The sequence below is a fragment of the Oryctolagus cuniculus genome, chromosome 7, assembly GCF_051225735.1.
Source record: "Oryctolagus cuniculus isolate XC-2025 breed Fujian yellow rabbit chromosome 7, ASM5122573v1, whole genome shotgun sequence".
Taxonomy (NCBI): domain Eukaryota; kingdom Metazoa; phylum Chordata; class Mammalia; order Lagomorpha; family Leporidae; genus Oryctolagus; species Oryctolagus cuniculus.
This window is the reverse complement of record NC_142873.1, coordinates 14,059,441-14,086,941: the sequence shown is the minus strand read 5'-3', so window position 1 is coordinate 14,086,941 and position 27,501 is coordinate 14,059,441. Positions and strand designations below refer to the sequence as shown.

The 27,501-nt window shown below is 42.6% G+C and overlaps 1 protein-coding gene across 7 annotated transcripts in view; it reads left to right on the top strand.

Annotated features, from left to right (window-relative positions):
* RBM33 (RNA binding motif protein 33) overlaps positions 1-27,501 on the top strand; it is a 154,951-nt gene that overhangs the window by 89,455 nt on the left and 37,995 nt on the right. For all 7 annotated transcript variants that reach the window (XM_070077227.2, XM_008263877.5, XM_008263875.5 and 4 more), the window contains 4 exons: positions 21,080-21,212; positions 21,631-21,974; positions 23,206-23,550; positions 25,291-25,539. In XM_070077227.2, coding sequence (XP_069933328.1) covers positions 21,080-21,212; positions 21,631-21,974; positions 23,206-23,550; positions 25,291-25,539 — 1,071 coding nt within the window. The remainder of the gene's footprint in view (positions 1-21,079; positions 21,213-21,630; positions 21,975-23,205; positions 23,551-25,290; positions 25,540-27,501) is intronic.

Below are 27,501 nucleotides of genomic sequence, written 5' to 3'. Positions count from 1 at the left end.
ACCACGGCTCGCCCAGGCCAAAGCGGGAGCCAGGAGCTTCTTCCTGGTCTCTTATGTGGTTGCAGGGGCCCAAGGACTTGGGCCGTTTTCCACTGCTTTCGTATGCCATTAGCAGGGAACCGGATCAGAAGTGGAGTAGCTGGGACTGAAACTGGGGCCCATATGGGATGCCAGCACCGTAGCATTGGCCTCCAAACTTCTATTCGTTTAAGTCTTTCCTTTTTTCAAATCACAATTATGAATCTTTTTTGTAAGTATAAAACATAAAAAGTGATAGCATGTCAGAGAATGAATATTTGTCACACTTTTCATATAAGAATATTAATCCTCTAAATGTAAACTATGTACCAGTTGTGTGAAGAGTGAATACTTTTTGCAAGCTGGTTGTCAGGGGAGGTAACATACACCCTGAGGGCTGCCTTGTCTACCCCTAGTCTTTTTTTTTTTTTTTTTTTTTAATTGATTTATTTAAGTCAGAGTTACACAGAGATAAGGAGAGGCAGAGAGAGAGAGAGAGAAAAGTCTTCCATCCGCTGGTTCACTCCCTAGATGGTCGCAATGGCCAGAGCTGAGCCAGTCCGAAGCCAGGAGCTTCCTCCAGGTCTCCCACATGGGTGCAGGGCCCAAGGACCTGGGCCATCTTCTACTGCTTTCCCAGGCTACAGCAGAGAGCTGGATCAGAAGAGGAGCAGCCAGGACTTGAACCAGCACCCATATGGGATGCCAGCATGGCAGTCGGTGGACTTACCTGCTACGCCACAGTGCTGGCCCCGACCTCCAGTCTTTTTATTCTGGTTTATCATGTACCCCTCTATACCCAAAAGCATTTCCATTCATGTCAGGACTTGTGAACCTAATTTCACGAAACTGTGTATGTGTCCATATGTGTTTTTGTTTCTGTGGTGATTTGGCAAGGAAGTAGGTGTGCCAAAACTACTTTACCTCTTTTTATTTTTAAATATTTGCTTGTTTAATTTATTTGAAAGGCAAAGAGAAAACGAAAGAGAGAGAGACAGTCAGAGATCTCCCATCTGCTATTTTAGTCCCCAAATGCTCAAAATGGCCAAGTATGGACTGTCCCAGGCTGAAGGCAGAAACAGGCAACCCAGTTGAAGTCTCCTATCCCAGGTCTATGGTAGGAAGCCAGCTATTTGAATCATCATCATCTGCTGCCTCTCTGGTGACTGTCTAAGGCAGGCACTCAGACACGGGATGCAAGTACCCTACCCACTAGTCAAATGCCTACCCCTTCTGAAAGACAGATTCTATCCTTGTTTCTAATTTGAATTCTGTTTTCAATTACAAATGTCCTTTGTTTTACATATCAGTCTAATTGGTTTCTCTTTCCACAAGGTTGCATGATTTTTTTTTATATTAACGAAGTTACAAGTCCTACTCTAATCCTAAGCATCTTTTCTAGTTAGGTATCTATACTTAAAAAGATACTTATTTTTTTCAAAGTTTGCTCAGTTCAAGTAACACTAAAATGTCAGTTGTTGAGGTGTTTTGTTGATTTGAGATTTTGCCAACTTAGGGTTTTGTGGTTTTTTTTTTTTTTTTTTTTTGCTTTTATTTGAATGGGAGAGAGAGGGAGATTGACCCATTGATCTTCCACACAACTGGCTCACTCTCCAAATGCCCATGATAGCTGAGACAAAACCAGGCCAAAGCTAGGCGTTTGGAACTCAGTCCGATCTCCTGCATGGGTGGCAGGGACCCACATACTTGAGCCCTCATTTGCTACCTCCCGGGGTATGAATTAGCAGGAGACTGGATTGTAAGTGGAGCCAAGACTAGAACCTAGGTGTCCCACACAGTGTCTTAACTGCTGGGATGAATACCCATTCTAATCTGTAATTTGTTTCCTTTCTCAGTACAGTCACTTTTTTTTTTAAGGATAACAAAATATTTTATTATAACATAAGGTTTACAGAAGTTTCCAGACAAGCCATATAGAATGGTCACAAGCTTTTTTGGAGGGAGAAATCTACACTTGACAGAAAAGTTGCAGTGTTGTTAGTGAAGTCTATGATGTTTGTTTAATGTTCCCAGTTTGGTTGAAACAATCAAGCTTGTCCATCTACAGAGTCTAAATAAAGTTAGACTTCACTAGAGAGCATATTCTAAAGAACTGGTTAGCTGCTTTTAACCAATGCAATTATATCACCATGAAAAGGGAGAAAGTAGCCCATAAAATAAAAATAAAACTTACCTCCACCTTCAAAATAAAATAAAGAAAAATATGCACAACTCTGCAGCTAACCCTCATGACTCGCTTCATTCACACGTGTATATTTAAACCATAAGGAGGGAAATGAATAAAGTGGAGGACCACTGCTTTCAGACATTTCCTCAACAGTCCAGATGATACTTTTTTGTTTTTAAGGTTTATTTATTTGAAAGGCGGAGTGACAGAGGCTGAGAGAGAGAGAGAGAGAGTCAGAGTCAGAGTCTTCCATCTTCTGGTTCACTCCTCAAATGGTTGCTACAGCCAGAGCTGGGCCAGTCTGAAGCCAGGAGCCAGGAGCTTCTTCTGGGTCTCCCACATGGGTACAGGGGCCCAAGGACTTGGGCCATCTTCTACCTGCTTTCCCAGGCCATAGCAGAGAGCTGGATCAGAAGAGGAGCAGCCGGGACTCCAGCTGGCACCCATGTGGGGTGCCGGCACTGCAGTGGGTGGCTTTGCTTGCTATGCCACAGAGCCGGCCCCCAGATGATGCCTCCAACCTCTCCTCATGCTTTACAGCATTCGGGACAAGACATGGATTTGCTAGTGTGTGTTTAGTCACCAAAGGACTGAAGATGTCTGTGCTTTTATTCTGTAATGTTCCTAAGACTGTGTCCATTAAATGCAAACAAAAAAAGGAAGAAGTCTTGGCAGAACAGGGGAAGTGATGCATACTTGGTAATCGGTTGATTTAAATATTATTCATGGAGTGCAGCCTACTGCGTGTCTGTGACTGGGCTCCCTCGGTCTTCCACGGCTCTGCTGCATCATTCGCTAAGGGACGGTCTGGACTGAGAGCCCTTAACTAAGCCTGGCTCTGCAGTGATCTGTGCTGTCCGCAGTGCCGGAGGCCACTTAGCTTTCAGAATATCTGCACATCCTCTTCCCAGCTTGTCTAGTAGGATGACAAATTTTGGTTATGAAACATACTTCAGGGGCTGGCTTTAGGTATTCTGGAAAGCAGTAGTTCAAGTTTAAATGTCCCTCCCTCAAAGAGGGAATTCTGGGGACCAGCAGTGACCACATAGCTGGTATTGTCTCATCTGGTTCTGCTTTCATGCCAGGAACTGGTTCTTGCCAGCAGACACTGGGTTTCCTTGATGATCCTGTGGGGCAGCCTGCTGTCTTGTCACGTCCCAAGTTCCATCTCTGGTTTCTTCTCTGGCTCCGCTCATCTGCTACAATCAATATTTTGAAGCATATGGACAAATCCCAAATCACCCTCATTTTAAAAACACTTGACCTAGAGTGTTTTGAGACCTATTCAGTACTTTGATTCTGCATTAGTATTATTGGATAAATGCTATTTCTATTGGTTGTTTAAAGCCGTTTGACTGCTAAATAGTATCTTTTTTTCTTACAATTTGTTTATTTATTTGAAAGGCAGAATTATAGAGAGAGTGTGAGAATCAGAGAGAGAGATCTTCCACTCGCTGGTTCACTCCCCAGATGGCTGCAATGGCCAGTGCTGGGCCAGGCTGAAGCCAGGAACCAGGAGCTTCATCCTTGTCTCCCATGTGGGTGTGGGGATCCACACACTGTGGCCATTTTCCACTGCTTTTCCCAGACCATTAGCAGGAAGCTGGATCAGAAGTGGAACAGCCAGGACTCACACTGGTACCTGTATGGGATGCCAGTGCTGTAGCAGAGAGCTTAATCCACTGCACCACAATGCAGGTCCCTAAATAATTTCTTAGTGCTCTTTGTTTAAATTAAGAATGTAAATTTTGTTAAAAAGACTATTGTACTTTTAAGTTGAAATTCATCTTTACTTAGGTAGACTTAGCAAATGAGATCTGCATTTGCATTTTACTTTGCAGTTCTGGCAGCATCACAGGTAGTTTGGAGTGCGTGGGACCAGGTGGCTGTGATTGACACTTCCTGGATGTGTCTTAATGCCATTTCATGCAAATCATGTTTGATGAGGCTGCTGCATCAAATCACATTCCTTTCTGATTAGAACCATTGCAGATGAGAATCCAGACTTTATTCCATACAGGAAAGAAAGTCTTGCTTTTGACCATCATACCCTTTTTACAACTTGCTTGCGATGCATTGTAGTTATTAGCACTTAAGATAGGAAGGGAATGATGGGCATTTTCTCTTATCACATCTGTGAGTCGTGCAGGCAGATGTGGTAGGAGATCCTTCCAGCTGTCAAATGTTGTCAGGCTTGCAGGGAGAGAATGCAATTTAAAATGCAGGTGACATAATACCCAACATCCTCCTCTTGCTAGTGGGTTTCTGATTAATCATGATTACCATATATTATCATACCATCAAATTTAATCATATCAGTGAATTCCCATCTGCAGCAGTTACAGGAGCAGCTAAACACTATGGTAACAGCCATTAAAGAAAGTGGTTTATCACATTAAGTAAACCTTTAACTTGACTTGCTGCTCTGTAAGCATGTTTTGTGTGTGTGGATAGATAAGGCTAGGTTAAAATACAGTGTGATAGCTCAAAGGCCATGGAATATTCATTGAAATAATACACAATTGGTTTCTTGTAGTTAGAGCCACTTTATTAGAACACACTATAGAATAATATGCTGTAAAACTGGTTATTTACATTTTGGCTAAGTAAAACTAACATACATCCTCTTCAGATATATAGTGTCAGTGTATATTGCCATGTAGACTTAAACCTTGAATACAGTTTTCCTGTCTTCAATTCAGTAATGAAATGTTGGACTACAGCACAAAATTTCTATGTCTTTGAACTTTTCCGGTGTGCCAAAGAAATTTCTTTGATGTCTGTTCTCAGTGTTTATTTATTTGAAACAGACAGACAGACACACACACATATACACACACACAGAGGGAGGGAGGGAGAGGAAGGGTAGGAGAGTAAAAGAGAGGTCAGTCGGTCGGTCCTGTAAGCTTACTCACTCCCCAAATGCCTGTAACATCCTGCGCTGGGCCAAAGCTTGGAGGTAGAAACTGAATCCAGGTGTCTGTGTGGATGGTAGGGACTCAACTCCATTGGCTATCACTGCTGCCTCCCAGGGTCTGCATTAGCAGGAGGGTGGAATCAGGAGCCAGAACTATGCATTGAACATAGGTACTCCAGTGTGAGACATGGCCACCTTAAACCACTGGACTAAGCACCTGTCTTTGTGATCTGGTTTTGGTGAGGTATCCTACAGTTTTTTTGAGGAGAGTTTTTTATTCATATTCATTTTTCCTGGAGTGTTTGAAGATCTACAGTTCTGTTTAGAGCATTTTTAAGATAATCTTTGAAGGAGGTCTTTTCATAAAGTATCAAGAAAACAGTGCTTAGTAGAATTTTTTCACTTTCAAAATTTAATGTTTTTTAAAGATTTATTTATTTATTTTGAAAGAGAGAGATGGAGAGAGAGAGGGAGAGAGAGATAATCCAACCCCTGGTTTACTTCCTAGATGGCTGCGGCAGCCAACACAGGGCCAGGCTGAAGCCAAGGAGCCAGGAGCTCCATCCCGTGTCAGGATCTCAAACAGTTAGGCTCCCCTCCACTGCCTTTCTTATTAAGCAGGGAGCTAGATGAGTAGTGGAGCAGCCAGGACTCAAAGCAGCACCCATATGGGATGCTGGCGCCGCAGGTGGTGGCTTTACCCACTGTGCCACAGCACCGGCCCCCAAATTTAATCTTTTTGGTGGACAGATCTATGAATTTTGACCACTGTTTGCACTTGGAGTCTGACTTCTTTCATGTAGCATATGCATCTGAAGATATCCCATTTTGTATCACTTACATTAGTTTTTTCCTTTTTATTGCTAAGTAGTATTCCAATGTGTATATACCACTGCTAGTCCATTCACTGGATGACATTTTTATTTTTAGTCTTTGATTCTTCTGTATAAACCTGGCATAAATGCTTGTGTGTAGGTTTTTATGTGAGCACGAATTGTCATTAAATGCCTAAGAGTGGGATTGTAGATCAACAGAGAAAGTGTATTATCAACTTAAAGGGTTTTTTTTTTTTTTTTTTTTTTTTTTTTTACGATTTGTTTCTTTATTTGAAAACCACAGTTACAGAGAGTGTGAGAGAGAGAGACATAGACAGAGAGGTCTGCCAGCCTCTGGTTCATTCCCCAGGTGATCACAATGGCCAGTGTTGAGCCATGCTGAAGTCAGGAGCCAGGCGCTTCATCTGGGTTTTCTATGTAGGTGGCAGGGGCCCAACTGCGTGGGCCATCTTCTGCTGCTGCTGTTCCCAGGTATATAACAGGGAGCTGGATCGAAGCGGAGCAGCCAAGACATGAATACCAGGGCCCGTATGGGATACTAATGTTTCAGCAGTGGCTTTACTCACTGTGCCCCAGTGCAACCCCAGATTTTAAATAAAGTGTGCCTGGTGCTTGCTGCTTTGCTTTTTCAACTGCTTGTGGTTTGTTTTTATTTCTGAGTGAGGAAACATCTCCCTAGAACATGTGTCTTTGAACCTCAGTGGTGAGTTAAAAAATTATTGAATGAACCCTATTCTCCAGATTTTGCTCTGAGCTTCTGTTAAGTAACCTTGTGAAGCCAAGGAATCATTATTTTCTCCATTTTACAGACTGGGAAGCTGAGTCTTGAAAGAATAAATTGGTTAAGTTCGCATAACTGGATGCAGGAAGTAGAATTATAACCAAGGTAGTTTGCTTCTCAAGCCTGTTGTCTAAATTTTATGCTGTACCTTCTCCCCATGTGCTAAAGTGCATTTCAGTAAACGGAGTAAGAAAAGTAGAATCATTGAGTTGAATTGTAACTGTGAAAGACTGTGACTGTCACTGTGTGGGGAAATTGGGACTTCAGGGCTGAGCATTGCAGAGGTGGTTGTCTGGGGAGGAGCATGGCCGGAGGGCCAGTGAGGAGTAAAGGATTTTTCATGTCTCGTGTAGGTTCTCCTAAAGTAGTGTTTTGTACTAAAGAAAAGATGTTTCACTTCTAGAAAGCGCTCTCTTCACTGCTTGAACCAGTGCCGTTATCTTACTCTGTGTAAATCCGTGTGACATTTCCCCCCATCTGTGAAAGCTAGAATTGGGCTTTGGGTCTCTGCTTCCAAATGATTAGCATGCATCTATAAATATAAAAAGTGCCATCTAGGAAAATGAATGTCGGTATTTAAGGCACAGCCTGAAAGAAAAAAAAAAATGAATGGAGAACTGAAATAAGAGGATTAACATATTGTGATGGAGGGCTGTAATTGTAATTATGTTGGGGGTCACTAGTGGTCTTTATTCTTTGCATTGAACCCATTTAATCAGAGTTAACTGAGAGACAGTGTAAGTGTCAGTTGGTTTCTTACATAGTTCTTTGCATTTTAAGTGAGATTAATAAATGAAAACATGTTGTAGAGGAAGGTTGCAATTTATTGAAAGATTCATGAAGTTTCAATGACATTGTTAAGGTATTTAATTAGTCTTATTAAAATATACCAAGTGACCCTTTTAAGGAAGCTGATAAGTCACATAATAGCTGTTAGAGCCTTTTTATCCTAGGCTTTATATGATTAACTTTGTGCTAAGCAATTTATGCGAACTTTTTTTTTTGGGCTACTAAAGTTATCAGTTCCTCTTGAATAGGATTAATATAGATAACATCATGTAATTAACAAGAGATGCAGGAAAAAAGTATAAGTATAATTTGTATAAGAATTATATGAGAGAAAATGATAATTTCTTACTTTGGATTTTTAAAGTGACATAAAGAAGAACAAAATAGAGGAATTATTTGAAAGGATTAAAGTGGTCTTTTTTTTTTTTTTTGAAAGGTAGAATTACATTGGTACTAAAAGTTCTGTGAAGTGAGGTATTCACATCTCTCCAACAGTCTTACAAGAATTCTCCGTTTGATAAAGGGAGCTGGTAATTGGCTATGATTTATCCCTAAGCAATGATAGGTGTTAGTGAAGTGTTCTCATCAAGAGAACCCCTTAGGTAGTGAGTGAATGGCTTTGGGGACCATCTTTACGTGGTGTTATTTGAAGGTTGATTGATCTTAGCAGCAGCAGTGTTTTCAGATGGCAAGAACTCTTTATAAACCACAGTCTGAAAAACGGTGTCTTGCTCTGAGTTGCCATTCATTGATAATGTAACCTTGGGTAAATACTTTTTTTTAAGATTTATTTTTATTTATTAGAAAGGCAGAATAACAAAGAGATAGAGACAGAAAAAGAGGTCTTCTATCCACTGGTTCACTCCCCAAATGGCTGCAATGACTGGAGCTGGCCAGGCCGAAGCCAGGAGCCAGGATCTTCTTCTGGGTCTCCCACGCGGGTGCCAGGGTCCAAGCACTTGGGCCATCCTCCGCTGCTTTCCCACGTGCATTAGCAGGGAGCTGGATCAGAAGTGGAGCAGCCAGGACTTGACCCGGCACTCAGACGGGATGCTTGCTCTGCAGGCCAGAGCTTTAACCTGCTGCTCCACAGCATGGGCCATGGATTTCTTGGGACTGTTTTTATGTCAGATAGAAGAATATTAAACTTGGCTTTAGGGAATCAAGATGTGAGTGAGGCTGCCTATAACCCAAAACTCAGTAAACAGTGACTTAAGCAAATGTTTTACTTTATGCCTTAAAAAAGAGTTCTGGCTTATACAGAAGTCATCTGATATGATCTGGGATCCATAGGTTTTTCTAGCCAACCAGCACCTGAATTGAGGGATGGAGGATGGCTCTTTGTTTCTTGCCTCTCAAATAAATAAATAAAACCTTTTACTTAACTGTATTATAGATTAAAAAAAAAGGGGGGGGGGAGGATGAGGCAGCGCTATCCCACAATTGCTAGATGCCCATAAGGGAAGTGCTAGTCACATGGCCATCCTTTGGACATGTTGTAATATGTAGGTTTTAGCTGGGCACAGTGTTGTCCTGAATAAAGTTAGGACATTACTAAGGAAGAAGTGAGAATTTCGTTGAGCAAGCAGTTAGCAATCTTTTCTTTATGGCTAGGAATTGTGCCAGAATTTGGGAAACAGAAAAGTGGTACCTGTTCGAAACACACAGAATAGGAAGGGGAAGTGGTACCGTGAGCCTCAGGTGACCTACTGTTGAATTTCTCTTCTGTTTTAAAAAAGCAGTATTGATAAGCTCAGAAGTTCTGAAGTTTATTTGAATATTCAGACTCCCACGTTCCAGTATCCGGGGACACAGGCACCCGCATCCTCCCTGTGAGTTCCTCTGTGACCAGGTGAGACGACCTCGCCCAGAAGTTCCCTTTCCTGCTACTCCTTGCCTCTGTTGTTGAAAGACTTGAGGCTAATCTTGAATACACCCTCTTTTCTCATTCTTAATTCTACTTAACTAACTTGTAAAGCCATAAATTCCTTTGTTTATTCAGCTGCTCCTACTCCTTAATAATCTCTGGTGTGTTAATGAGATGGAAACTGTTGATTTCTTTGACTTCCTCAAGCCAGCAGTGGTATTTCAGTGGCGTTCTGACTGATGCAGTATTTACTATTCTCTGGACTGTAAAACACACGTGCACTGTCAAACAGTGAGAGATATGTTTTTGATTATAGAACATTGCAACAGATGAGGGAATGTGACACAAAGCTCCTACTGTTTTGCTTTTCATAACAAGTAATATGTAAGGTAGCAGGTAAATGTCCTTGTTCTGTGGGTGGACAGCCTGGATTTGAATCCAGGCTCACCTGCTTTCTAACCTTGAACTATGTGCAATATCTCTGAGAGCAGAACGTCTACTTCATAGGATTAAATGAGATGGCACAGAATGCTGGATCTCCTAGGAGGCCACCAGTGATTGGTTGTTGGCTAGCAGCAATAGTGGTTATGTGGACTGAGCCCTAGGCCAGCAGAAGCATAGCTTGAGCAGGCCGTTTGGTAAACGGGGAAGCAAGACGGGGAGGGGATGGAGCCACGGCTAAGATGTCGTTCAGGTAACAGTTGCAGACCTCAGCTTGATTTCTCAGGGGGTCTCTGGAACATAAGTGACAGCTCAGAATTGTGGGCTGGGGGCAGGGTATCTTGGGGATGGCTGCTTTTTTCTCCCACTCTGTTGGGTAGTCCTTGGAGAAGCAGTGCCATCAGCCAGGGTGGCATTTGCTGTAGCTGGAGGAATCTATACTGGTAGACAGGGGAGCTGAGGATGGCTCCTGAGTGTTCATTGCAGGACTGTCAGTTGGATTACACCAAACCCTCAGTGCTGGGCAGCGTACCATGTGTTCTCAACACGTCACCAGCTGGACTTTGATTTACATGACTGCCCCTCGTTTGGCCCTCAGTGGCTTCTGCTGACTGCTGGGAAAGGAGGGAGCATCATTTGCAGGAGGTTTTGTTTATTGCTGTTGCCTCTGCCTAGAACTGGCACACATCACTTCTACCCACTTTGGTTGCCCCCAGGGGAGGCTGGATGCCATAGCCTCTCGGGTACTTGCTCAGAACACAGAGCACAAATAAATTGAACTCTCGCGATTTCTGTCTTCGGGGGAACAAGGGGATCCCACTATGTAAAGCCAAATCAAGAAGATTTATGCTTTATTAACACCATGTTTTTGCAGCATTAACAAAATGATTATTTCCATTTTTTTATTAATTGCCATCCTTAGACATAAAGCTATTTTCTAAGACTTTGGCAAATGCAGAAAATTACATATGAAATAGATTTCATGCTATATGGGTAGGGAGCTTTGTCATCATCCATACTTGTTCCTACTTTATTGTACTTTTTCTTGAACAATTTCTGTCCTAAGGAGTTTAGTCCTAATTTGTCGATTTGTATTTAAGTTTAGGAATGACCCTGTAAGACTGCCTTGTTGATACTTGGGGGGTGGGGGGTGGGAAGTTAGTTCATACTAAGCATCGTCTGTGCAGTAACAGGACTTTGCTCAGGTCCTCTGTGTAGTGCATGTGTCCTGCATCTTACAGCATGGGGTTCTTCAGTTAAACCCATAGCAGAGAAGGGGAGACTGGCCTGCGTTGTGTGCCTTCAAAAGCACCATGAAACCGCATACTACAAAGTATGACGGTTTTTATTCTTCAGAGGACGGTTAATAGAATAACGAACAGGAAGATGGTTGAAGGGGGAAGAGGGACATCTTGTTCATTGTGATTTTCTGTCTAATGGTGTAACGTAATGTAATAGAAATGTAAGTTATTTTAATCAGATAGGTAGATCAGAGAGTTAGGTGGTTGTTCTTCTGCCTCCAAACCAGTGATCATCTAAGGTATTGGCTTCTTGGTACACTGTCTGTGGTTCAGATCTACTTGGCTCAAGAGACTGAGACACTTCATTGCCCAAGGTCTAGGTCAGGAAATTCTAACCTTCTTTACATCATTTTTTCCATTTAGCATTCAATAATTAGCCATTTAGCATTCAACAAATGTCCATGTGCTTTGTGAGCAGCTGATTTTTTTGAATATGCTGTAGAACTTCCAGGTTTAGCATGGGAGGCTGGGATAACCCTGCTATTAGAAATAGATAATTCATTCATCCATTAAATATTTATGACGGTCTGTGTATCAGGCACTGCGCCAGACATGGAAACACATTGATGTAAAAGATGGGGAAAACTCAACCCTCATAGACCAGCATTTGAGGGAGAAATGGGAATGGAATTGAGAGATTTAGGAAATAAAACTTGTAGGCTTTGGTGGTGTGTTTTTCTGACTTAAACTTAGAACTGATAATGTAGAAAGATCTATGCGGATTTATCTTTTACCTTATCAAGAAACTGTATGTCATGTTTACAGCCTGGACTGCCACCTAAAAAAACCATGACAAACTTTGAGAAATTTTTTTATTTTTGTATTTGAAGGGGAGAGTCTCAGTCTCTCTCTAGAGAGAATCTTCAATCGATTGGCTTACTTTCCAAATGACTGAAATAATGGGCTGGCCCAGGCTGAAGCCAGGAGCCAGGAACTCCATCCAGATCTCCTGTGTGGGTTGCAGGATCAAGTAGTTGATCCACATCTGCTGCTTCCCAGGCACATTAGTAGGAAATTGGAGTAGCCTGGACTCAGACTAGCGCTCCGCTGTGGAATGTGGGTTGCCCAAGCGGTGACTTAACCTGTGTCACAATGCTTTCCCCTAAAAAATGTTTTAAAATTTATTTGAGGGGCTGGCGCCGTGGCTCACTTGGCTGACTTGGCTGATCCTCCGCCTGCGGCGCTGGCACCCCAGGTTCTAGTCCCGGTTGGGGCGCTGGATTCTGTCCCAGTCATCTTCCAGTCAAGCTCTCTGCTGTGGCCCAGGAGGGCAGTGAGGATGGCCCAAGTGCTTGGGCCCTGCACCCGCATGGGAGACCGGGAGGAAGTACCCAGCTCCTGGCTGGCTGTGGCGGCCATTAAGGGGGGTGAACCAATGGAAGGAAGACCTTTCTCTCTGTCTCTGTCTCTCTCACTGTCCAAAAAAAAAAAAAAAAAAAAAAAAAGATTATTTGAGGGGCAAACAGAGCTCCTGTGTGCTAGTTCACTGCTCAAATGTCTTCAGTGGCTGGGGCTGGGCTAGGCTGAAGCCAGGATCTGGGAACTCAGTCTGAGTCTCCCATATGGGTGGCAGGGACCCAAGTACTTGAGCCATCAACTGCTGCTTTCTAGCGTGCTTATTAGCAGGAAGCTGGATCATAACTGGAGATAGGACTCAAATCCAGGCATGCTGTTATGGGGACTAGACTAAATGCTTAAGATTTATTTTTTGAGAGGCAGGGAGAGATGATGAACTTTTTCTTATTTGCTGAGTACTGCCTGAAGTACTTTGCTCTCCCTACCTCTGTTTATAGTTAAACGAGCTGAAGACCAGACAGATTGCATCATTTGCTTAAGGACACAGCTGAGTGGCTGGGCTAGACACAGGGCTAGAAGAGAGCTGTTGGTGCGCAGTGAGGCTTGCTCCTTAGTGTTGTGTTAGGTGCTGCCTTCATTTTCAGTAAGCCCTACTGCTCTCTTACCTTCTGCCCCTATAAGGCTCATTTGAAGTTAGCATTCTGCTTAAATATTAGTGAAGAGTTCCAAAAGCAATTATGAGACAGTTTGGAAGGAGTTTGTTAAATATTTCCAACATTTGGATAGTTGTGAAGATGCATTTATAGACTACATAATTAGTGAAGGGAAAGAACATTTGGCAAAGAGATGAAAATTACTGTATTAAAATAGCCAGCAACTGGGAGCAGGATTTGAGATCCTAACATACTTTTAATCTAATATCAAAAGGTGTCTTTAGAAATTTTGAATATTTAAAACAATCTTCCAGGGAATCTAACAGTGCTTGGAGTCTCAAGGAGTTTTGTATTCGTTGAAAAATAGCACATTGAGTGCTGTTTTTTTTGGTTCATTTATTGAGTTTAATAATATCATTATTATTGAGTTTATTTTCTATTGAGCTCATTCTCCTAAGTTGTAGTAGCTGCTTGTTCTAGAATAGGATAAAGGCTAAGGAGAGACTATTTTGCCTTGATTTCAGCCTGTGGCAAAGTCAGAAACCAAAACTTAGCAGAGCTTCTACTCATAGTGGCATGAAGCTCGTCTACTTCCCCAGTAACATTTTGCCTTATCTACAGTGAGCACACCTGTCTTTGGAAGGACTCAGTACTACTGACTGATGGGAGGATGGGAAGAAGGCTTTATAAAGAATGCGTTGAGCAGCCTCATGACTAGTATTGTTGAGGGTGAGCCTTGGAGCTCTGCATGGCAATCATGGAATTCACCGATAGCTTCAGAGCTCATAAGAAAGTATTAGAATTCCTAAGAGTGAGGTATTTTCCAGTTCTCGTATAAGCCTAGAACCATGTGTTTAAGAACAGCAGTCGGTATTGGGCCTTCATGTATTACGTAATGAAAACTGGAAGGTCAGGACTAGTTATGCGCAAAATTGAGGGAGTAAAAGTAGGGGAAAAACTGGCATTTCCTGGCTTCCATGAATTGTGTGAAGAAAGGCTGGCTACAGATGTCACCCTTCTTCCTCCACCCGCGGGGGAGAGGGAGGTGTCCTGCCATCTGTTTCCTGTTAATGCGGAGGTGAATGTTGTGAAAACAAAGTGTACCCTACAGTTCATCACACTAGAAGCGTGTCTGGTGCTGAGCTGAGGTAGGAGAGAACAATGATACATGAGTAGTAGTGTATATCATTATGTGATATGATCAATTAAGCATTTCTTTGCCCTTTGTTATAAAGAGTAAAATAATTGTAAACTGATGATGCATTTATTTTCACAGTGGATGAAAATGATTTCCAGCTATAAATATAATAAAAGTGCTTAAGGGGGGCTGGCGCCGCGGCTCACTAGGCTAATCCTCCGCCTAGCGGCGCCGGCACACCGGGTTCTAGTGCCGGTCGGGGCGCCGGATTCTGTCCCGGTTGCCCCTCTTCCAGGCCAGCTCTCTGCTGTGGCCAGGGAGTGCAGTGGAGGATGGCCCAGGTGCTTGGGCCCTGCACCCCATGGGAGACCAGGAAAAGCACCTGGCTCCTGGCTCCTGCCATCGGACCAGTGCGGTGCACCGGCCGCAGCGCGCCGGCCGCAGCGGCCATTGGAGGGTGAACCAACGGCAAAGGAAGACCTTTCTCTCTGTCTCTCTCTCTCACTGTCCACTCTGCCTGTCAAAAAAAAAAAAAAAAAAAAAAAAGTGCTTAAGGGTTAATCAGACCACACTCTCTCTTTCTCAGAAATGTACTTTTTGCTCTTCTGGTTTCTCCTCTAACACCTCCTTCTGTCTGCTTTTTTGTCAGCTCTTTACGTAGTGGTGACTTACAAAGCTAATGAGTTGTGAGGCCTGAAGGATGCTGACTGTTGTAAAGGCTGAAAGCTTGTCAGCAAATCAGTAGCGTACTTTCAACCCCTTGCTGTCTGATTTATAAGAAAGGTATGACCAAATGCAGTTATAAAGTGAGGATTTGTATTTAACAAATAAACTGCAGTTGAAAATTAGCAACCACATCATTTAGGTAGGAGATGGTTTTTAGATGTAGGTGGATGGAATGGCAGTGCAGTACAGTGAGGTTGCCACAACATTGCAGGTGGAAGCGGCAGCTGTACTGTGGGATCAGGGACTAGAAGACACGCACACATGAGAAATTGGCATGGCAGAGGGAGAAGGAGCTGACGAAGCACAGGCGAGAGACTGCTAAGCGACACTGACAGGCCAGCTAAAATGAAATAAGAGCCTTTTTTTTTTTTTTTTAAATCCCACAGCCCTCAGTAGTGTGGCTACAGGGACAGGGAAACCAGACACAGAGTATCTGTAGCCCATGGTAAGGTGTGACTCCTGAAACTCTGAGGAGGGAGTGAGTTAGGCAGCTGGTGACAAGAAAGATTTATTTACCCAAACTTGTAAAAGATGCCATCTTCCAAAGTGATTTTGCATTTTGGTTGAGGCAGAAACATGAAATGAATAGATCCAAAAAATGATGGAATATGGAACTTGGTGTATGCTATAATAGAATTTCCAGGATTCGTGATTCTGAGCTGGGTGTCGTAGACCACCATTTTCATGTCAATTAGGGAAAAGGTGTCTTTGTTTTCTAATCAAAATTTTCACCTTTATTTATTTGAAAGGCAGAAAGACAGAGATCTGCCATCCTCTGATGGGGGGCTGGGACCCAAGAAGTTGAGCCATCACCTGCTTCCTCCCAGGGTGCACGTTGGCAGGAAGCTGGAATCCACAGCAGAACTGGAACTCAACACCCAGGCACTCTAATGTTGGATGCAAGCAGTGTCTTAACCACTGTGCCAAATTGCCCACCCCAGAAATTTGTTCTCTAAAACTGCCCAAATTTAGTGATTTTGTTAAGATTTATACGAGTTGGCTGGCGCCGCGACTCAATAGGCTAATCCTCTGCCTGCTGCTCTGGCACCCCGGGTTCTGTCCCGGTTGCTCCTCTTCCAGTCTAGCTCTCTGCTGTGGCCCGGGAGTGCAGTGGAGGATGGCCCAAGTGCTTGGGCCCTGCACCCCATGGGAGACCAGGAGGAAGCACCTGGCTCCTGGCTTTGGATCAGCGAGGTGCGCCAGCCGCGGCGGCCATTGGAGGGTGAACCAACAGCAAAGGAAGACCTTTCTCTCTGTCTGTCTCTCTCACTGTCCACTCTGCCTGTCAAAAAAACAAAAACAAAAACAAAAACAAAACATTTATATGAGTTGAAATTTCACCACCAGTTTTTATTATGTTATAAATAAACCGAACTGTTGGGGGAGTGTGGGAGCTCCAGCTTGTCTTTTTTGACTGTTGACATTCTACTGGTTAAGCAGTGGCGTGACCTTGGGCCAGTGATGTCACGTTGTGAAGTTTTGGTCTCCAGGCTGTGTGTTGCTAAGGAAATAGGGTCTGGTAATGCACAGTGCTGATGGCAGTCACTGTCTACATGTTAAAAACTCCTGGGCTCTCCCAGCAGCCCTGGTTCCCGGGTCCCCTCTGGTTCTTATTCAGAAGTGGACAATTGTAAAACATTGGTTCTTCCCTGGCTTTTGTTGGATTCAAGGGTGATGACTTAAACTCTGTGGTGAACGACTGCAGTTATCACTCACCGTGCGGTCATAAGGCCCTGATAAGTAGAAGAATTTCCCTTCGTTCTCGTTGCTGCTGCTTTCTTTGGTACCGTTACCTGGACACAAGCCTAGGTTCAGACTCTTTGCCCCAACTCTGATGCACCTACAACTTTGTTCTCCTGCCTCTTCCTGAGCTGGCTTCCACTAAGCAGCAGGATCAGTCAGATAAGCAAGGTGATTGATATTTAACTCAGTTTGCCTCTTTCTGAGTACCCACAAGCCCTAGCGTCTGGAGACAGAGGCCTGTACCTCATTCAGCTATTCCATGGTCCCTCTTCCTGCCCCAGTGTTGTGTGGCACCTTGCCTAGCATTTGGTCTTGTGAGCCCCCATCGACGAATTCCTATTTTAACTCATTCATGATTGTAAGAACTTGACAGCCCACAGTTTCCCAGGGAGTTCAGATCCTTTAGATTGTCAAGTAGAGTTCCCTTTTAGACCATCCCAGACAAGTGGTGGTCTTCCTGCTGACTGGATGCCTCTGTCTGAGTGAAATAAATCCCACTGCACTGGATTCCAGTCACCCCAGCCAAACCATCTGGGTGGCTGCATTAGTCACGTGGTGAAAGCCTACTTGTCAACAACCACAGACGAATGTGAAGTGAGCTCTGTCATTTACCAGCATACTGTAAAGGCTGGAAATGGTTATCATGTAGATGGTAGTTTTCTTACTAGCAAGCTAAAAGTTAATAAAAATACGTGTTCCTTTTTAAAACTTCCTAATTTTACTAACTTCTTTTACATACAACTGTTAGATTTTTCAGGCTGTGATGTTTTCTCTTTTCAGTATCTCAGAATAGTTTTAGTTTTGATAACTGTGTGTGTGTGTGTGTGTGTGTGTGTATAAATTTCTCAGTGTAAGTTATTTTAATGAATTCTTTGCATTCATCTGTTTGAAACTCTTCCTTTATGTTCTCCTTCCCTAGAATAAGTGTTGTCAGGTAAACACCGAAACAGTTTAAGGAAAACAGGCTGTTCAGTCCAAAAAGCACTCAGGGCCAGAAGTGCTAAATTGCATGTCTAGGAGGCAGTATAATCAGTCTAACCTTTCCATAGAGAAACAGCATTTAAGCATTTTTTGAAACAACACAGAACATTTTTTTTTAAAGATTTATTTATTTATTTATTTGAAAGAGTTACAGAGAGGCAGAGAGAGAGAGAGAGGTCTTCCATTCGCTGGTTCACTCCCCAGATGGCTGCAAAGGCCGGAGCTGGGCCAATCCGAAGCCAGGAGCCAGGAGCTTCTTCCGAGTCTCCCATGAGGGTTCAGAGGCCCAAGGACTTGGGCCATCTTCTGTTGCATTCCCTGGCAATAGCAGAGAGCTGGATCAGAAGTGGAGCAGCTGGGACTCGAACCAGTGCCTATATGGGATGCACTGCAGGTGGCGGCTTTACCTGCTACACCACAGTGCCAGCCCACACAGAACCTTTAATTGCTAATTTACTGCCATCTGAAAAGTTTTGGGAAGTAGTCTTAAAAACATGTTTGGAAGTGCTTGTACAGATTGAGTATCTTACCCGATGGTGGGGTCAGAAGAAAGTGTCTCATGTTGGAGTATTTGTATACTGTTCACTCATTGAGCATCCCTAATCCAGAGCTCCAGAACCTCCAGAATGTGAAGCTTGGAGCACAGGTGGCTCAGTTTCAGATTTCTGAGGCGTCTGAATTTTGAATTTTTTGGGTAGGGATCCTCAACTTGTGTGTCAGAATGATGTTGATATTTAAAACTCAAGATAAAATATGAGTGCTATACTTAGAACATTTAAATTACTTGGTGAAATACAATATTGTGGGGGCCGGTGCTGTGGCTCACGGCATCCCATATGGGCGCCAGGTTCTAGTCCCGGTTGCTCCTCTTCCAGTCCAGCTCTCTGCTGTGGCCAGGGAGTGCAGTGGAGGATGGCCCAGGTGCTTGGGCCCTGCACCCCATGGGAGACCAGGAGAAGCACCTGGCTCCTGCCATCGGATCGGCACAGTGCTGGCTGTAGCGGACATTTGAGGGATGATCCAATGGAAGGAAGACCTCTCTCTCTCTCTCTCTCTCTCTCTCTCTCTCTCTCTCTCCATCTCTACCTGTCAAATAAATAAAAAAAAAAAATACAATATTGCATTTGGAAATAAATGTGCATATACATGCCACCTATTTCATTGACTTTAAACAAAATGAGAATATTTTTAAAACAAGAGGAAAGAACTTGGCAATGGAATAGGCAAGTTCATTGAAATTTTTTATGCAGATTTAGTAATTAGCAATGCATCGTGATCTGTGCTACTATAAATAATTTTTCTAAAGCATATTATCAAAAGTAAAAATTTCAAAGAATATTCATATCAAAGCATCATAACAATCAAGTCTCAAGTTAACATAAAATGTGCATATTTATTAAGAGTAAGAAACCTTTCTAATTAGGTGTATGTGTATAATAGGTAGTGCTGCCCATAGACCTCCCATTCCTCAGTAACGTGTCTAGAGTGAGATACTCCCGCATGTCAGACACTGGTATGGCAAGGATGTCCTTTGTTTCACCTAAAGTAATAAGCAGAAACTACAAGAGCTTAAGCTTTTAGGGCTTTTTGTTTCACCTGCTTCAATAAATACAACATTTGTGTTTTTACAGTTATATTTGTGTTTTAAACACGTCTTTAGCGTTAGATAGTTGACTATCTTTGTGGTGTTTAAATTAGTATTCATTTTGTGTTATTCTTGCCGTACTCTCAGTAGAGCAGGCTTTTAAAGGGTAAAGCAGGCAAATACAGTTTGAAATAGCATTTTCAGAGTTCTAATATAAAATCATATGACATTTAGAGGGACCAGCCAGTCATATCAGTAATAAAATGACAAGACATTAGAATTTTGTTTGTAAGAAAGAACCTGGTTTTTTAGAAGTTGAGAAATACTGACTCAATTCCAAACAATGAGGTGATATTGTTTGTTTTTTAATTTATACAACATTGTACATGTTTATGGAGTACCTTGTGAATGTTTTGATACATGTATACATTCTGTAATGTCCGAATCAAGGTAAGCATGTCTATTATCTATCTCAAACATTCATCATTTGTGGTGACAGCGTCCAGAATCCTTTCTTCTAGCTGTTTTGAATTAGACAGTACATTATTATTGTCTGCAGTCATTCTGCTGTGTAATGAAACATCAGAACTTACCCCTTCTAGCTGAAGTTGAGAACTCAATGACTCACTTTTCCCTTTTGTCCCCGACTCTGCCAAGGCTCCGATAACCACTATTCTACTGTCAACGTTTCTTGGTGAATGGAACATATTTTGATGATAGTTATTTTTGTAGCAGTGAAAAAGGTTGTGAGCATTTCTTTCTTTTCTTTCTTTCATTTGAAGTGGAGAACATTTCAACAAATTTTTGTTTATTCATCTCGTTTTATATGAAGAGACAGAGCTTCCATCTGCTAGTTTACTCCCCAGATGCCTACAACAATTGGAACAGGGTCAGGCTTGAAGCCAGGAGCCTGGAAATCAATCTGTGTCTCCCACATAGCTGGCAAGGGCCCAAATACTTGATCCGTCATCTCTGCCTCCCAAGGTGCACATTAGCAGGAAGCTGGAATCGGAATTGAAGCTAGAACTTGAGCCCAGGCACTCCCATATGGGAAGTGAGCTTCCCTTCAAGCACTGTGCCCAGTGCCTGCCCTGTGAGCATATCTTTAAGTGCTGCTTCTTATGTGAATTTGGTAGTTTTAAAAATCTTCATGAATACTTGAAAGGCAACTGGAAAATGAAGTAACTTTAGACTGTCTCTGTAGCGTTGCACTAGTAACATACAGTGTTTGAAAAATGTTAATGTATAAGCATTTCTTTAAAATTTTTATACAAAGGAACCCAACTATGTAATATTTTTCTTGTAGTAGTTTGGTTCCTTAAGCAGTTCACATTTTTCTCTCATGTCAGAGATTGCTGATTTTTATTATGGTACAAATTGAATTTATTTTTCTTTTTTGGAGGTAAAGCAGCTTCATATCTGTGGCTTATGCCTGTGTTAAATAGGTAGCAAAGAATAGCATCTTTGAGAAGATAAATGTCATGAATGTTCAAAGTAGACTTTTAGTCTTTCGGATTAATGGGAAACAAGGTCAGTAATTACATAGATTTCAGTAAGCTTGAAAATAATATTCTGTGCTGTAGTAATATTAAAGTGTTGAATTAATTTCTGGATGGTGTAGTTTGATTTTTGACTTTGTGGCAGAATCCACCTATTTTGTAATTTGTAGTTGCAGGTTTGTGTGAAGGAGAGAGACTGTCTGTAGGTGATTAGTTATTTGCTATTTTCAGAGGAGAACCTGGAACTATTAAAAAAAAACTATTAAAAAAAATGTAGAGAATATTTCTGTTTTCACCTTGGTTTTCCTGTTGTGCTCTAGGGCCCTCCAGAATTTCCGCAGCATACACCTGGACCGGTTCCCAACAATTTCAGCCAGCCCCCACGGCTTCCTCTCCAGGACCAGTGGAGAGCCCCTCCCCCACCTCAGGATCGGGACCCTTTTTTCTTAGGAGGTACATAAAATGTGAATGGTGCAGAATAACAGAACAGAAGCTGTATTATTAGGTGATGTGCCTAAGCATAGATTTTGTTTTAACTGAATGTGATTTCCAGTGGGTTGTGCTTAGAATGTCACCTTTGTGTTCCACAGTTATACATATCATGCTATAATTGCACGCTGTTAGCATCTGATAGAAAGGAGGAAATCGCTTTTCTCTCTGTCACTCCTTTCTGTGTTGCTCTGCCTTTCAAATAAATCTGTCTTTTAAAATTCACTTTAAAATGATGAAAAGATCTAGAAATAAAAGAGAAAAATCTAGGCATTCTTTCCACACATATGCTTCCAACACTGGTAATTTTTATCTGTGGTAAGACAGTTTATAACACTGCCGGGTCTTTCTGATCTGAAGGTAATGTTGCACTACTCTTCAGTTTCAGGTGAACCAAGATTTCCAAGTCACCTGTTTTTGGAGCAGCGAAGTCCCCCTCCACCACCACCTCCTCCCACGCTTCTTAACAGTAGCCACCCCGTTCCTGCTCAGAGTCCCTTACCATTCACTCAGCCAGCACCAGCGTTCAATCAGCAAGGGCAGCAACCAGTGTTCCCAAGAGAGAGGCCTGTAAGACCAGCCCTACAGCCTCCAGGACCAGTGGGCATTCTGCACTTCAGCCAGCCAGGGACAGCAACCACCCGGCCTTTCATTCCTCCTCGACAGCCCTTCCTCCCTGGCCCAGGGCAGCCGTTCCTGCCCACACATGCACAGCCTAACCTGCAGGTAGGCAGCGTGAGTGGAACTGGAGGAGAGAGTGTGTTGCTCTGAGTCTGTTCTAGAAAAGTGAAGTTTCAGATTTCTAGTCGACTGGTTTGTGGTTATTTAAGCAAAAGAGCCGCAATCTTAAATTACTGTTTTTTAAAGACAGATGTTTTTGACAGTATTGTTTATCTCTTTAATACTTGGAGAAATGGAAAAAATGATTGTCACCTTTTGGAAATTGAAAAATGTCACTATTAGGAATTTATTTTGTAAAGGATTTACTACTAATAAGATTGGGGCATGTTTTAGTAACATTTTTCTCATCTTTGTAAGATTTCTTAAATGATTTACTGGTGGATGTAAAGAACTGGCAAATTATGTTTCTGCAATAGATAGTAAAAAGATTGTGTGGAAGAAAAAAAAATGTGTTGCTCTTCACTCATTATATGAAAGACTTGAGTGCCCTCTGCTGACAGGTTGGGTTGACTTGAGTATCTGTGACACCACTTTGTGTTTTCCTGTATTTTAAACTTATAATATAATATTTATATTAAACATGTTAATGGTATACTTCAGTCAACCGAATAAGTACTGAAACTTAAAACGGAAAATGGTTACTGTTTAAGGCATTAAAGGAGAATAATATGTTTAATTTTTTTTATTTTATGACAAAAGAAAAATACATCTGCATTACAGAAATGTTAGGATGTTTATAAGAAAAGGAAAGTAAATGATCCCCCTAATATTTGGGTGAGCAGTTTTTCAGTCTTTATTAATGCATGCATCCTCATCACCATCATTGTTTTTCCTCCAGTTAATGTGGCATTATGATCTTCTCGTGTCACTCATCTTTCACCATATCAGTTGAACAGATTTTGCACAAGACTACCTTTTAATGCTGCCGATGCTTTGCTTGTGTATATTGTTTCAGTACTTCGGTATTATAGCGCTGTAGGGAACTCTATCCCACACCAAGGACGTGCAGGGAACCCCTTCTTAGGAATTTCCTTTGGATGCCTTCATGGAATTATTGGACTGAAAGAATTTAGGGTGAATATAAAATTTAAGGTGGCAGTTTTTGGCTTATTGCTGCATTGGATGTCCATTATCTTGTCCACAGATACAAAAACAATCTTTTATTGCAGCGTCAATAGGTTTCTTTGTGTTGCGGTTATAAAGGAAATAGTTGAACTGGAATGTACCTGGTATATCCATGTGCTAACTGGTGTTTCTTTGTCTTTTGAAACGGCAGGGGCCGTTGCACCCTCCACTGCCCCCTCCACATCAGCCGCAGCCGCAGCCGCAGCAGCAGCAGCAGCAGCCGCAGCACCAGCAGCCGCAGCACCATCAGCACCAGCCGCCTCTCCAGCCCCAGCACCAGCCCCCACACCAGCCCCCACACCAACCCCCTCCCCAGCACCAGCCCCCTCCTCAGCACCAGCCCCAGCACCAGCCTCAGCACCACCACCACCTGTCTGTTCCTCCCCCTCCTCTGATGCCCATGTCCCAGCCCCAGTTTAGGCCTCACGTGCAGACTGCTCAGCCTCAGCCAAACAGCAGTCGGATGCAGTGCCCCCAGCGTCAGGGGCTCAGGCACGTAAGTGTCAAGCAGTGCCAGCGCTGGGTCTTCCTGGGGCGTCTGAGCTTGGAGAAGTTTTGGAGTGTCATTTGTGAGTTAGATTATTTTCCAGCTTTGATTTAAACTATTAGAACATGTAGTACATCTTTCTGACATGAATCTGCTTTAAAAAAGCACTTGGCAGCTTGTCCTCTCTGTAGAAATTACTTACTCCTTTTGTGCCTTGAGACTAGGTTGATGTTTGCTTCAGCGTGTTACTTTCCTGTACTTAGGTTTTTATGTAGTGATAATTATTGACACACAACTTGGGAAAGTACCTTGGGGTGGAGTCATTGTGCCTTTGCCAGTGCCTTGTTTTTTGATGTGTAGATTGCTTTCTGGGCTCTGAGTAACTAAGTGAATGAATTCAGGGAAAATGAATTGAGCGTCATATTGCCAAGTACCACTGTACTGGTCGGGAATCTAGTGTAACGGAAGGCAGTTTCTTTCACTTCAAAGAGTTTATGTTCATCGCATCTCAGCCTTTTGGCTAATATCAAGTGCAAAGAGTTTATATGCAGGTGCTGTCTGGACCTCCATTACATACCTTCCCTCTATAAGAGACTTTTGTAATGTAGTTTTTTAGGAGAAAGACACAGTGTGGTTAATGGTTATAGTGCTTGTCTGTAAGACCAGATTGTGCCTATGGGTTGTATTCTGCTCACCCCGAAACACTCTGCTGGGTTTCGGAAACTTTTTTACTGTTATTCTTTTGGGGTTTAGCTTGTTTTGAGTATAATTATATATACATATATACACATATATATATATAAAATATGTATATATAATTGCTAATTTGTGAATAGGCACAGAAGGCTGTAGGTATAAGTAATAAATGCAGGTCATGGTTTCCCTCTGAAGTCTGAACCCTCGCCCCCTCAGTGTCCTTATCTAGCGAGTGAAGGTGAAACAAGGCCGTGTGTGTGTCTGGGGCGTGTAAGAGATACATAGGATCTCCTTTTCGCCTCTGAGCTTCAAGCATGTTGTGTAGCTGCTTTGAGTCTGATTTCCTAATAACCTGCCTCTTTGTGTCATCTTAAAGTAAGATTAAGATAATTTAAGAAATAAAGGATTTCTAGATCTGAGAAGAGTGTGCTTTGTAACCTGGGTCTCATTTATTTGGATACTAGCCGGCCACTCTGAGCTTGTGCCCCTGGCTGTCTGACCTGGATGACCGGGAACTATACCCTCCCTGACTACTGGTTCTCTTTTACCTGGCCCTGAGGTGAACAAGACCACGAGTTTTCTCCCCAGTACAGCTTTCTGATGCCTTTGTTTTCCAGGGAATCATCTTTCTTGGGCCATTGACTTAATGCTTGATTTGTTTCTTTTTTCACTTTAAATTTAGGTGACTAAGTAAAAATGGTAGTGTCATTAATCTAGTTGACTCTTGGTGGCAGATAGAGTGCTTTTTGGTTCTTTTAAAAATGTTAGTTCCCATACTGAAGCACCAACTGAAATCTGTATAATTTCTACACAGAGGGCCTGTCTGTAGGCAAGTATGATACATCACCAGTTAACATTAGGGGGCGGTGCTACAGGGATCAGGCAGTATTTAGCATAAAAAATATTCAGCAAGGAAAAAAGTATCTGCCCCCAAAACAGAAAGTCACTTTCTGATTAGAATGGTTGATATTTTTACTTAATAATTGTAGCTTTATGTGTTCCTTTTGCTATGTTTCTTTCCAACTGTAATTAATTTCTTCCTTCCTGGGATAGAACACAGCGTCTCAGAATGTAACCAAACGACCAATGCAGCAAATGCAGCCCACTGCCCCTCGGAACAGCAACTTGCGTGAGTTACCCATCGCTCCCTCACACGTCATAGAAGTGAGCAGCAGTCGCTGCTCCTCCACCCCTGCAGCTCAAGTGAAACCTTCCAGGAGCTCCCAGGGGAAGACTGAGGTGAAGGGGAAGCCAGTGAGCCCCGTGGCTCATCCCAAAGAAGAAGCAAAGACAGAACTGGAGGTAGGACCTTTTCCTTATTGAGGAATATCTGGTCTCAGGAAGACCACAGAACTGTGCCCCTAGTTCACCCTCAGAAAACCATCCCGCTTTCTTCAGCTGGATCCTGCTTTTAACCTGGCAGACATGTTCATAAAACATAAATTGCATTCACAGTCGTTTGCAGTATTAGGTTTGTGTATTTATGTAGCTGTCTGTGTACTGGGCTTAGCAGGCTTTCTGTAAAAGGCCCACGGATTCTGTAAATATTGCAGACTTTAGAGTTCAGCTTGTCATAATTACTAAAAAGAGTTGTAGCACAAAGGAGTTTGTAATGTTATCAAAAAGAAATGTAATGATGTAAAAATATTGAATTAACATTTAATCAGCTCTTATTAGAAGGATGACTTTTCATTTTAAAAATAAATATTAAAAAAATTGGAAGCTGGATTGAGATAATTTCATCTTGCTGTATACCTTGCTCATAACTCATGTGTAAACTGACTTAGCTGAGCAGAATTCAGTCACAAATGCATTACTTTGTTAGAGAGCAAATAATATGAGGAAAGTTATCTTTTAGCCATACCACCAGCCACATCTGGCTAGTTAATTTGGGTAAAATTCTTCTGGAGAGTTATTTTAAAGAGATACTTTATGGGGCCATCATTGTGGCACAGCAGGTGAGGCTGTTGCATGCGGAGTTGGCACCTCGTACCACAATGCTGGTTCGAGTCTCCACCTCATGTGCTTGGGAAGGCAGTGGAAGATGGCACAAGTGCTTGGGCCCCTGCACCCACACGAGAGACCTGGGTGGAGTTCCTGGCTCCTGCCTTTGGCCTGGCCCAGCCCTGGCCGTTGAAACCATTTGGGAAGTGAATCAATAGATGGAAGAGTTTTTCTCTCTCTCTCTCACTCACTGTCTCTCTCTCTCTCTACCTATCTCTCTATCTCTCTCAGACACACACACACACACACAGTCTCCCTCTCTCTTTGCCTTTCAAATTTTTAAAAATTTTTTAAGAATATGCTTTGAATGAACTGAAACTCGTAGGTTGCTATGATATAAGGTAAATATCTTAATTTGTTATTTACTTTTAATTTTTCTATGTACATACACAGGATCAGGATTAAAGTTTTTTAAAAGCTGTTTTAAAGAAATGTCTTAGGTTTTTTTACTTAGCTAAATATTCCTTATTTCTTTTAGTCACTCAGTTGACAGTGATAATGGTAGTTCTATTTAGATGGAAGCGTTTCTAAAGCATTTCTGTATTCTGGAACATGCTGTAACTTTTTCTTAATTGCTTGGGAAAATAGCCTTATGATTAGCAGTTATTTCTGTGTGATTTTGTTTTTGTTTTTTATTTTTACTATTTTTATTTATTTATTTTAGAGGTAGAGTTACAGACAGTGGGAGAGACAGAGAGAAAGGTCTTTCATCTGCTGGTTCACTCCCCAAATGTTCGCAACAGCTGGCACTGAGCTGATCCGAAGCCAGTTGCCAGGAGCTTCTTCCAGGTCTCCCACATGGGTGGCAGGGCCCAAGCACTCGGGCCATCCTCTACTGCTCTCCTGGGCCATAAGCGGAGAGCTGGACCAGAAAAGTAGCATCCTGGACATGAATTGGTGCCTATATGCCAGCAGCCCAGGTGGAGGCTTAGCCTACTGTACCTCAGCACCGGCCTCTATTCCTGCATCTTTAAACAGTGGGCCCTGGGTATTGTGTTCTTGTGTCCACCTCTGTTTGCCCCTTCCCGAGCGTGGTGTCCGTGTGCTGTTGGAAGTGTTGTGTGCACTCCTATCTGACTGCTTATCGTCACTTCTTGCTCTGCATGCCTGTCTGTGCAGCAGCCCTCCCTCAGCCTCACATTTGCTGTTGGAAATCTCCCTCATTCTGAGGTGAGGTCGCGCAGCTGGCCAAAATGGCAAGGCCGTGTGGCCCAACCCTCCCAGGGCGTCAGCTGACTCCTTAGCTGTACGTTTGTCTTT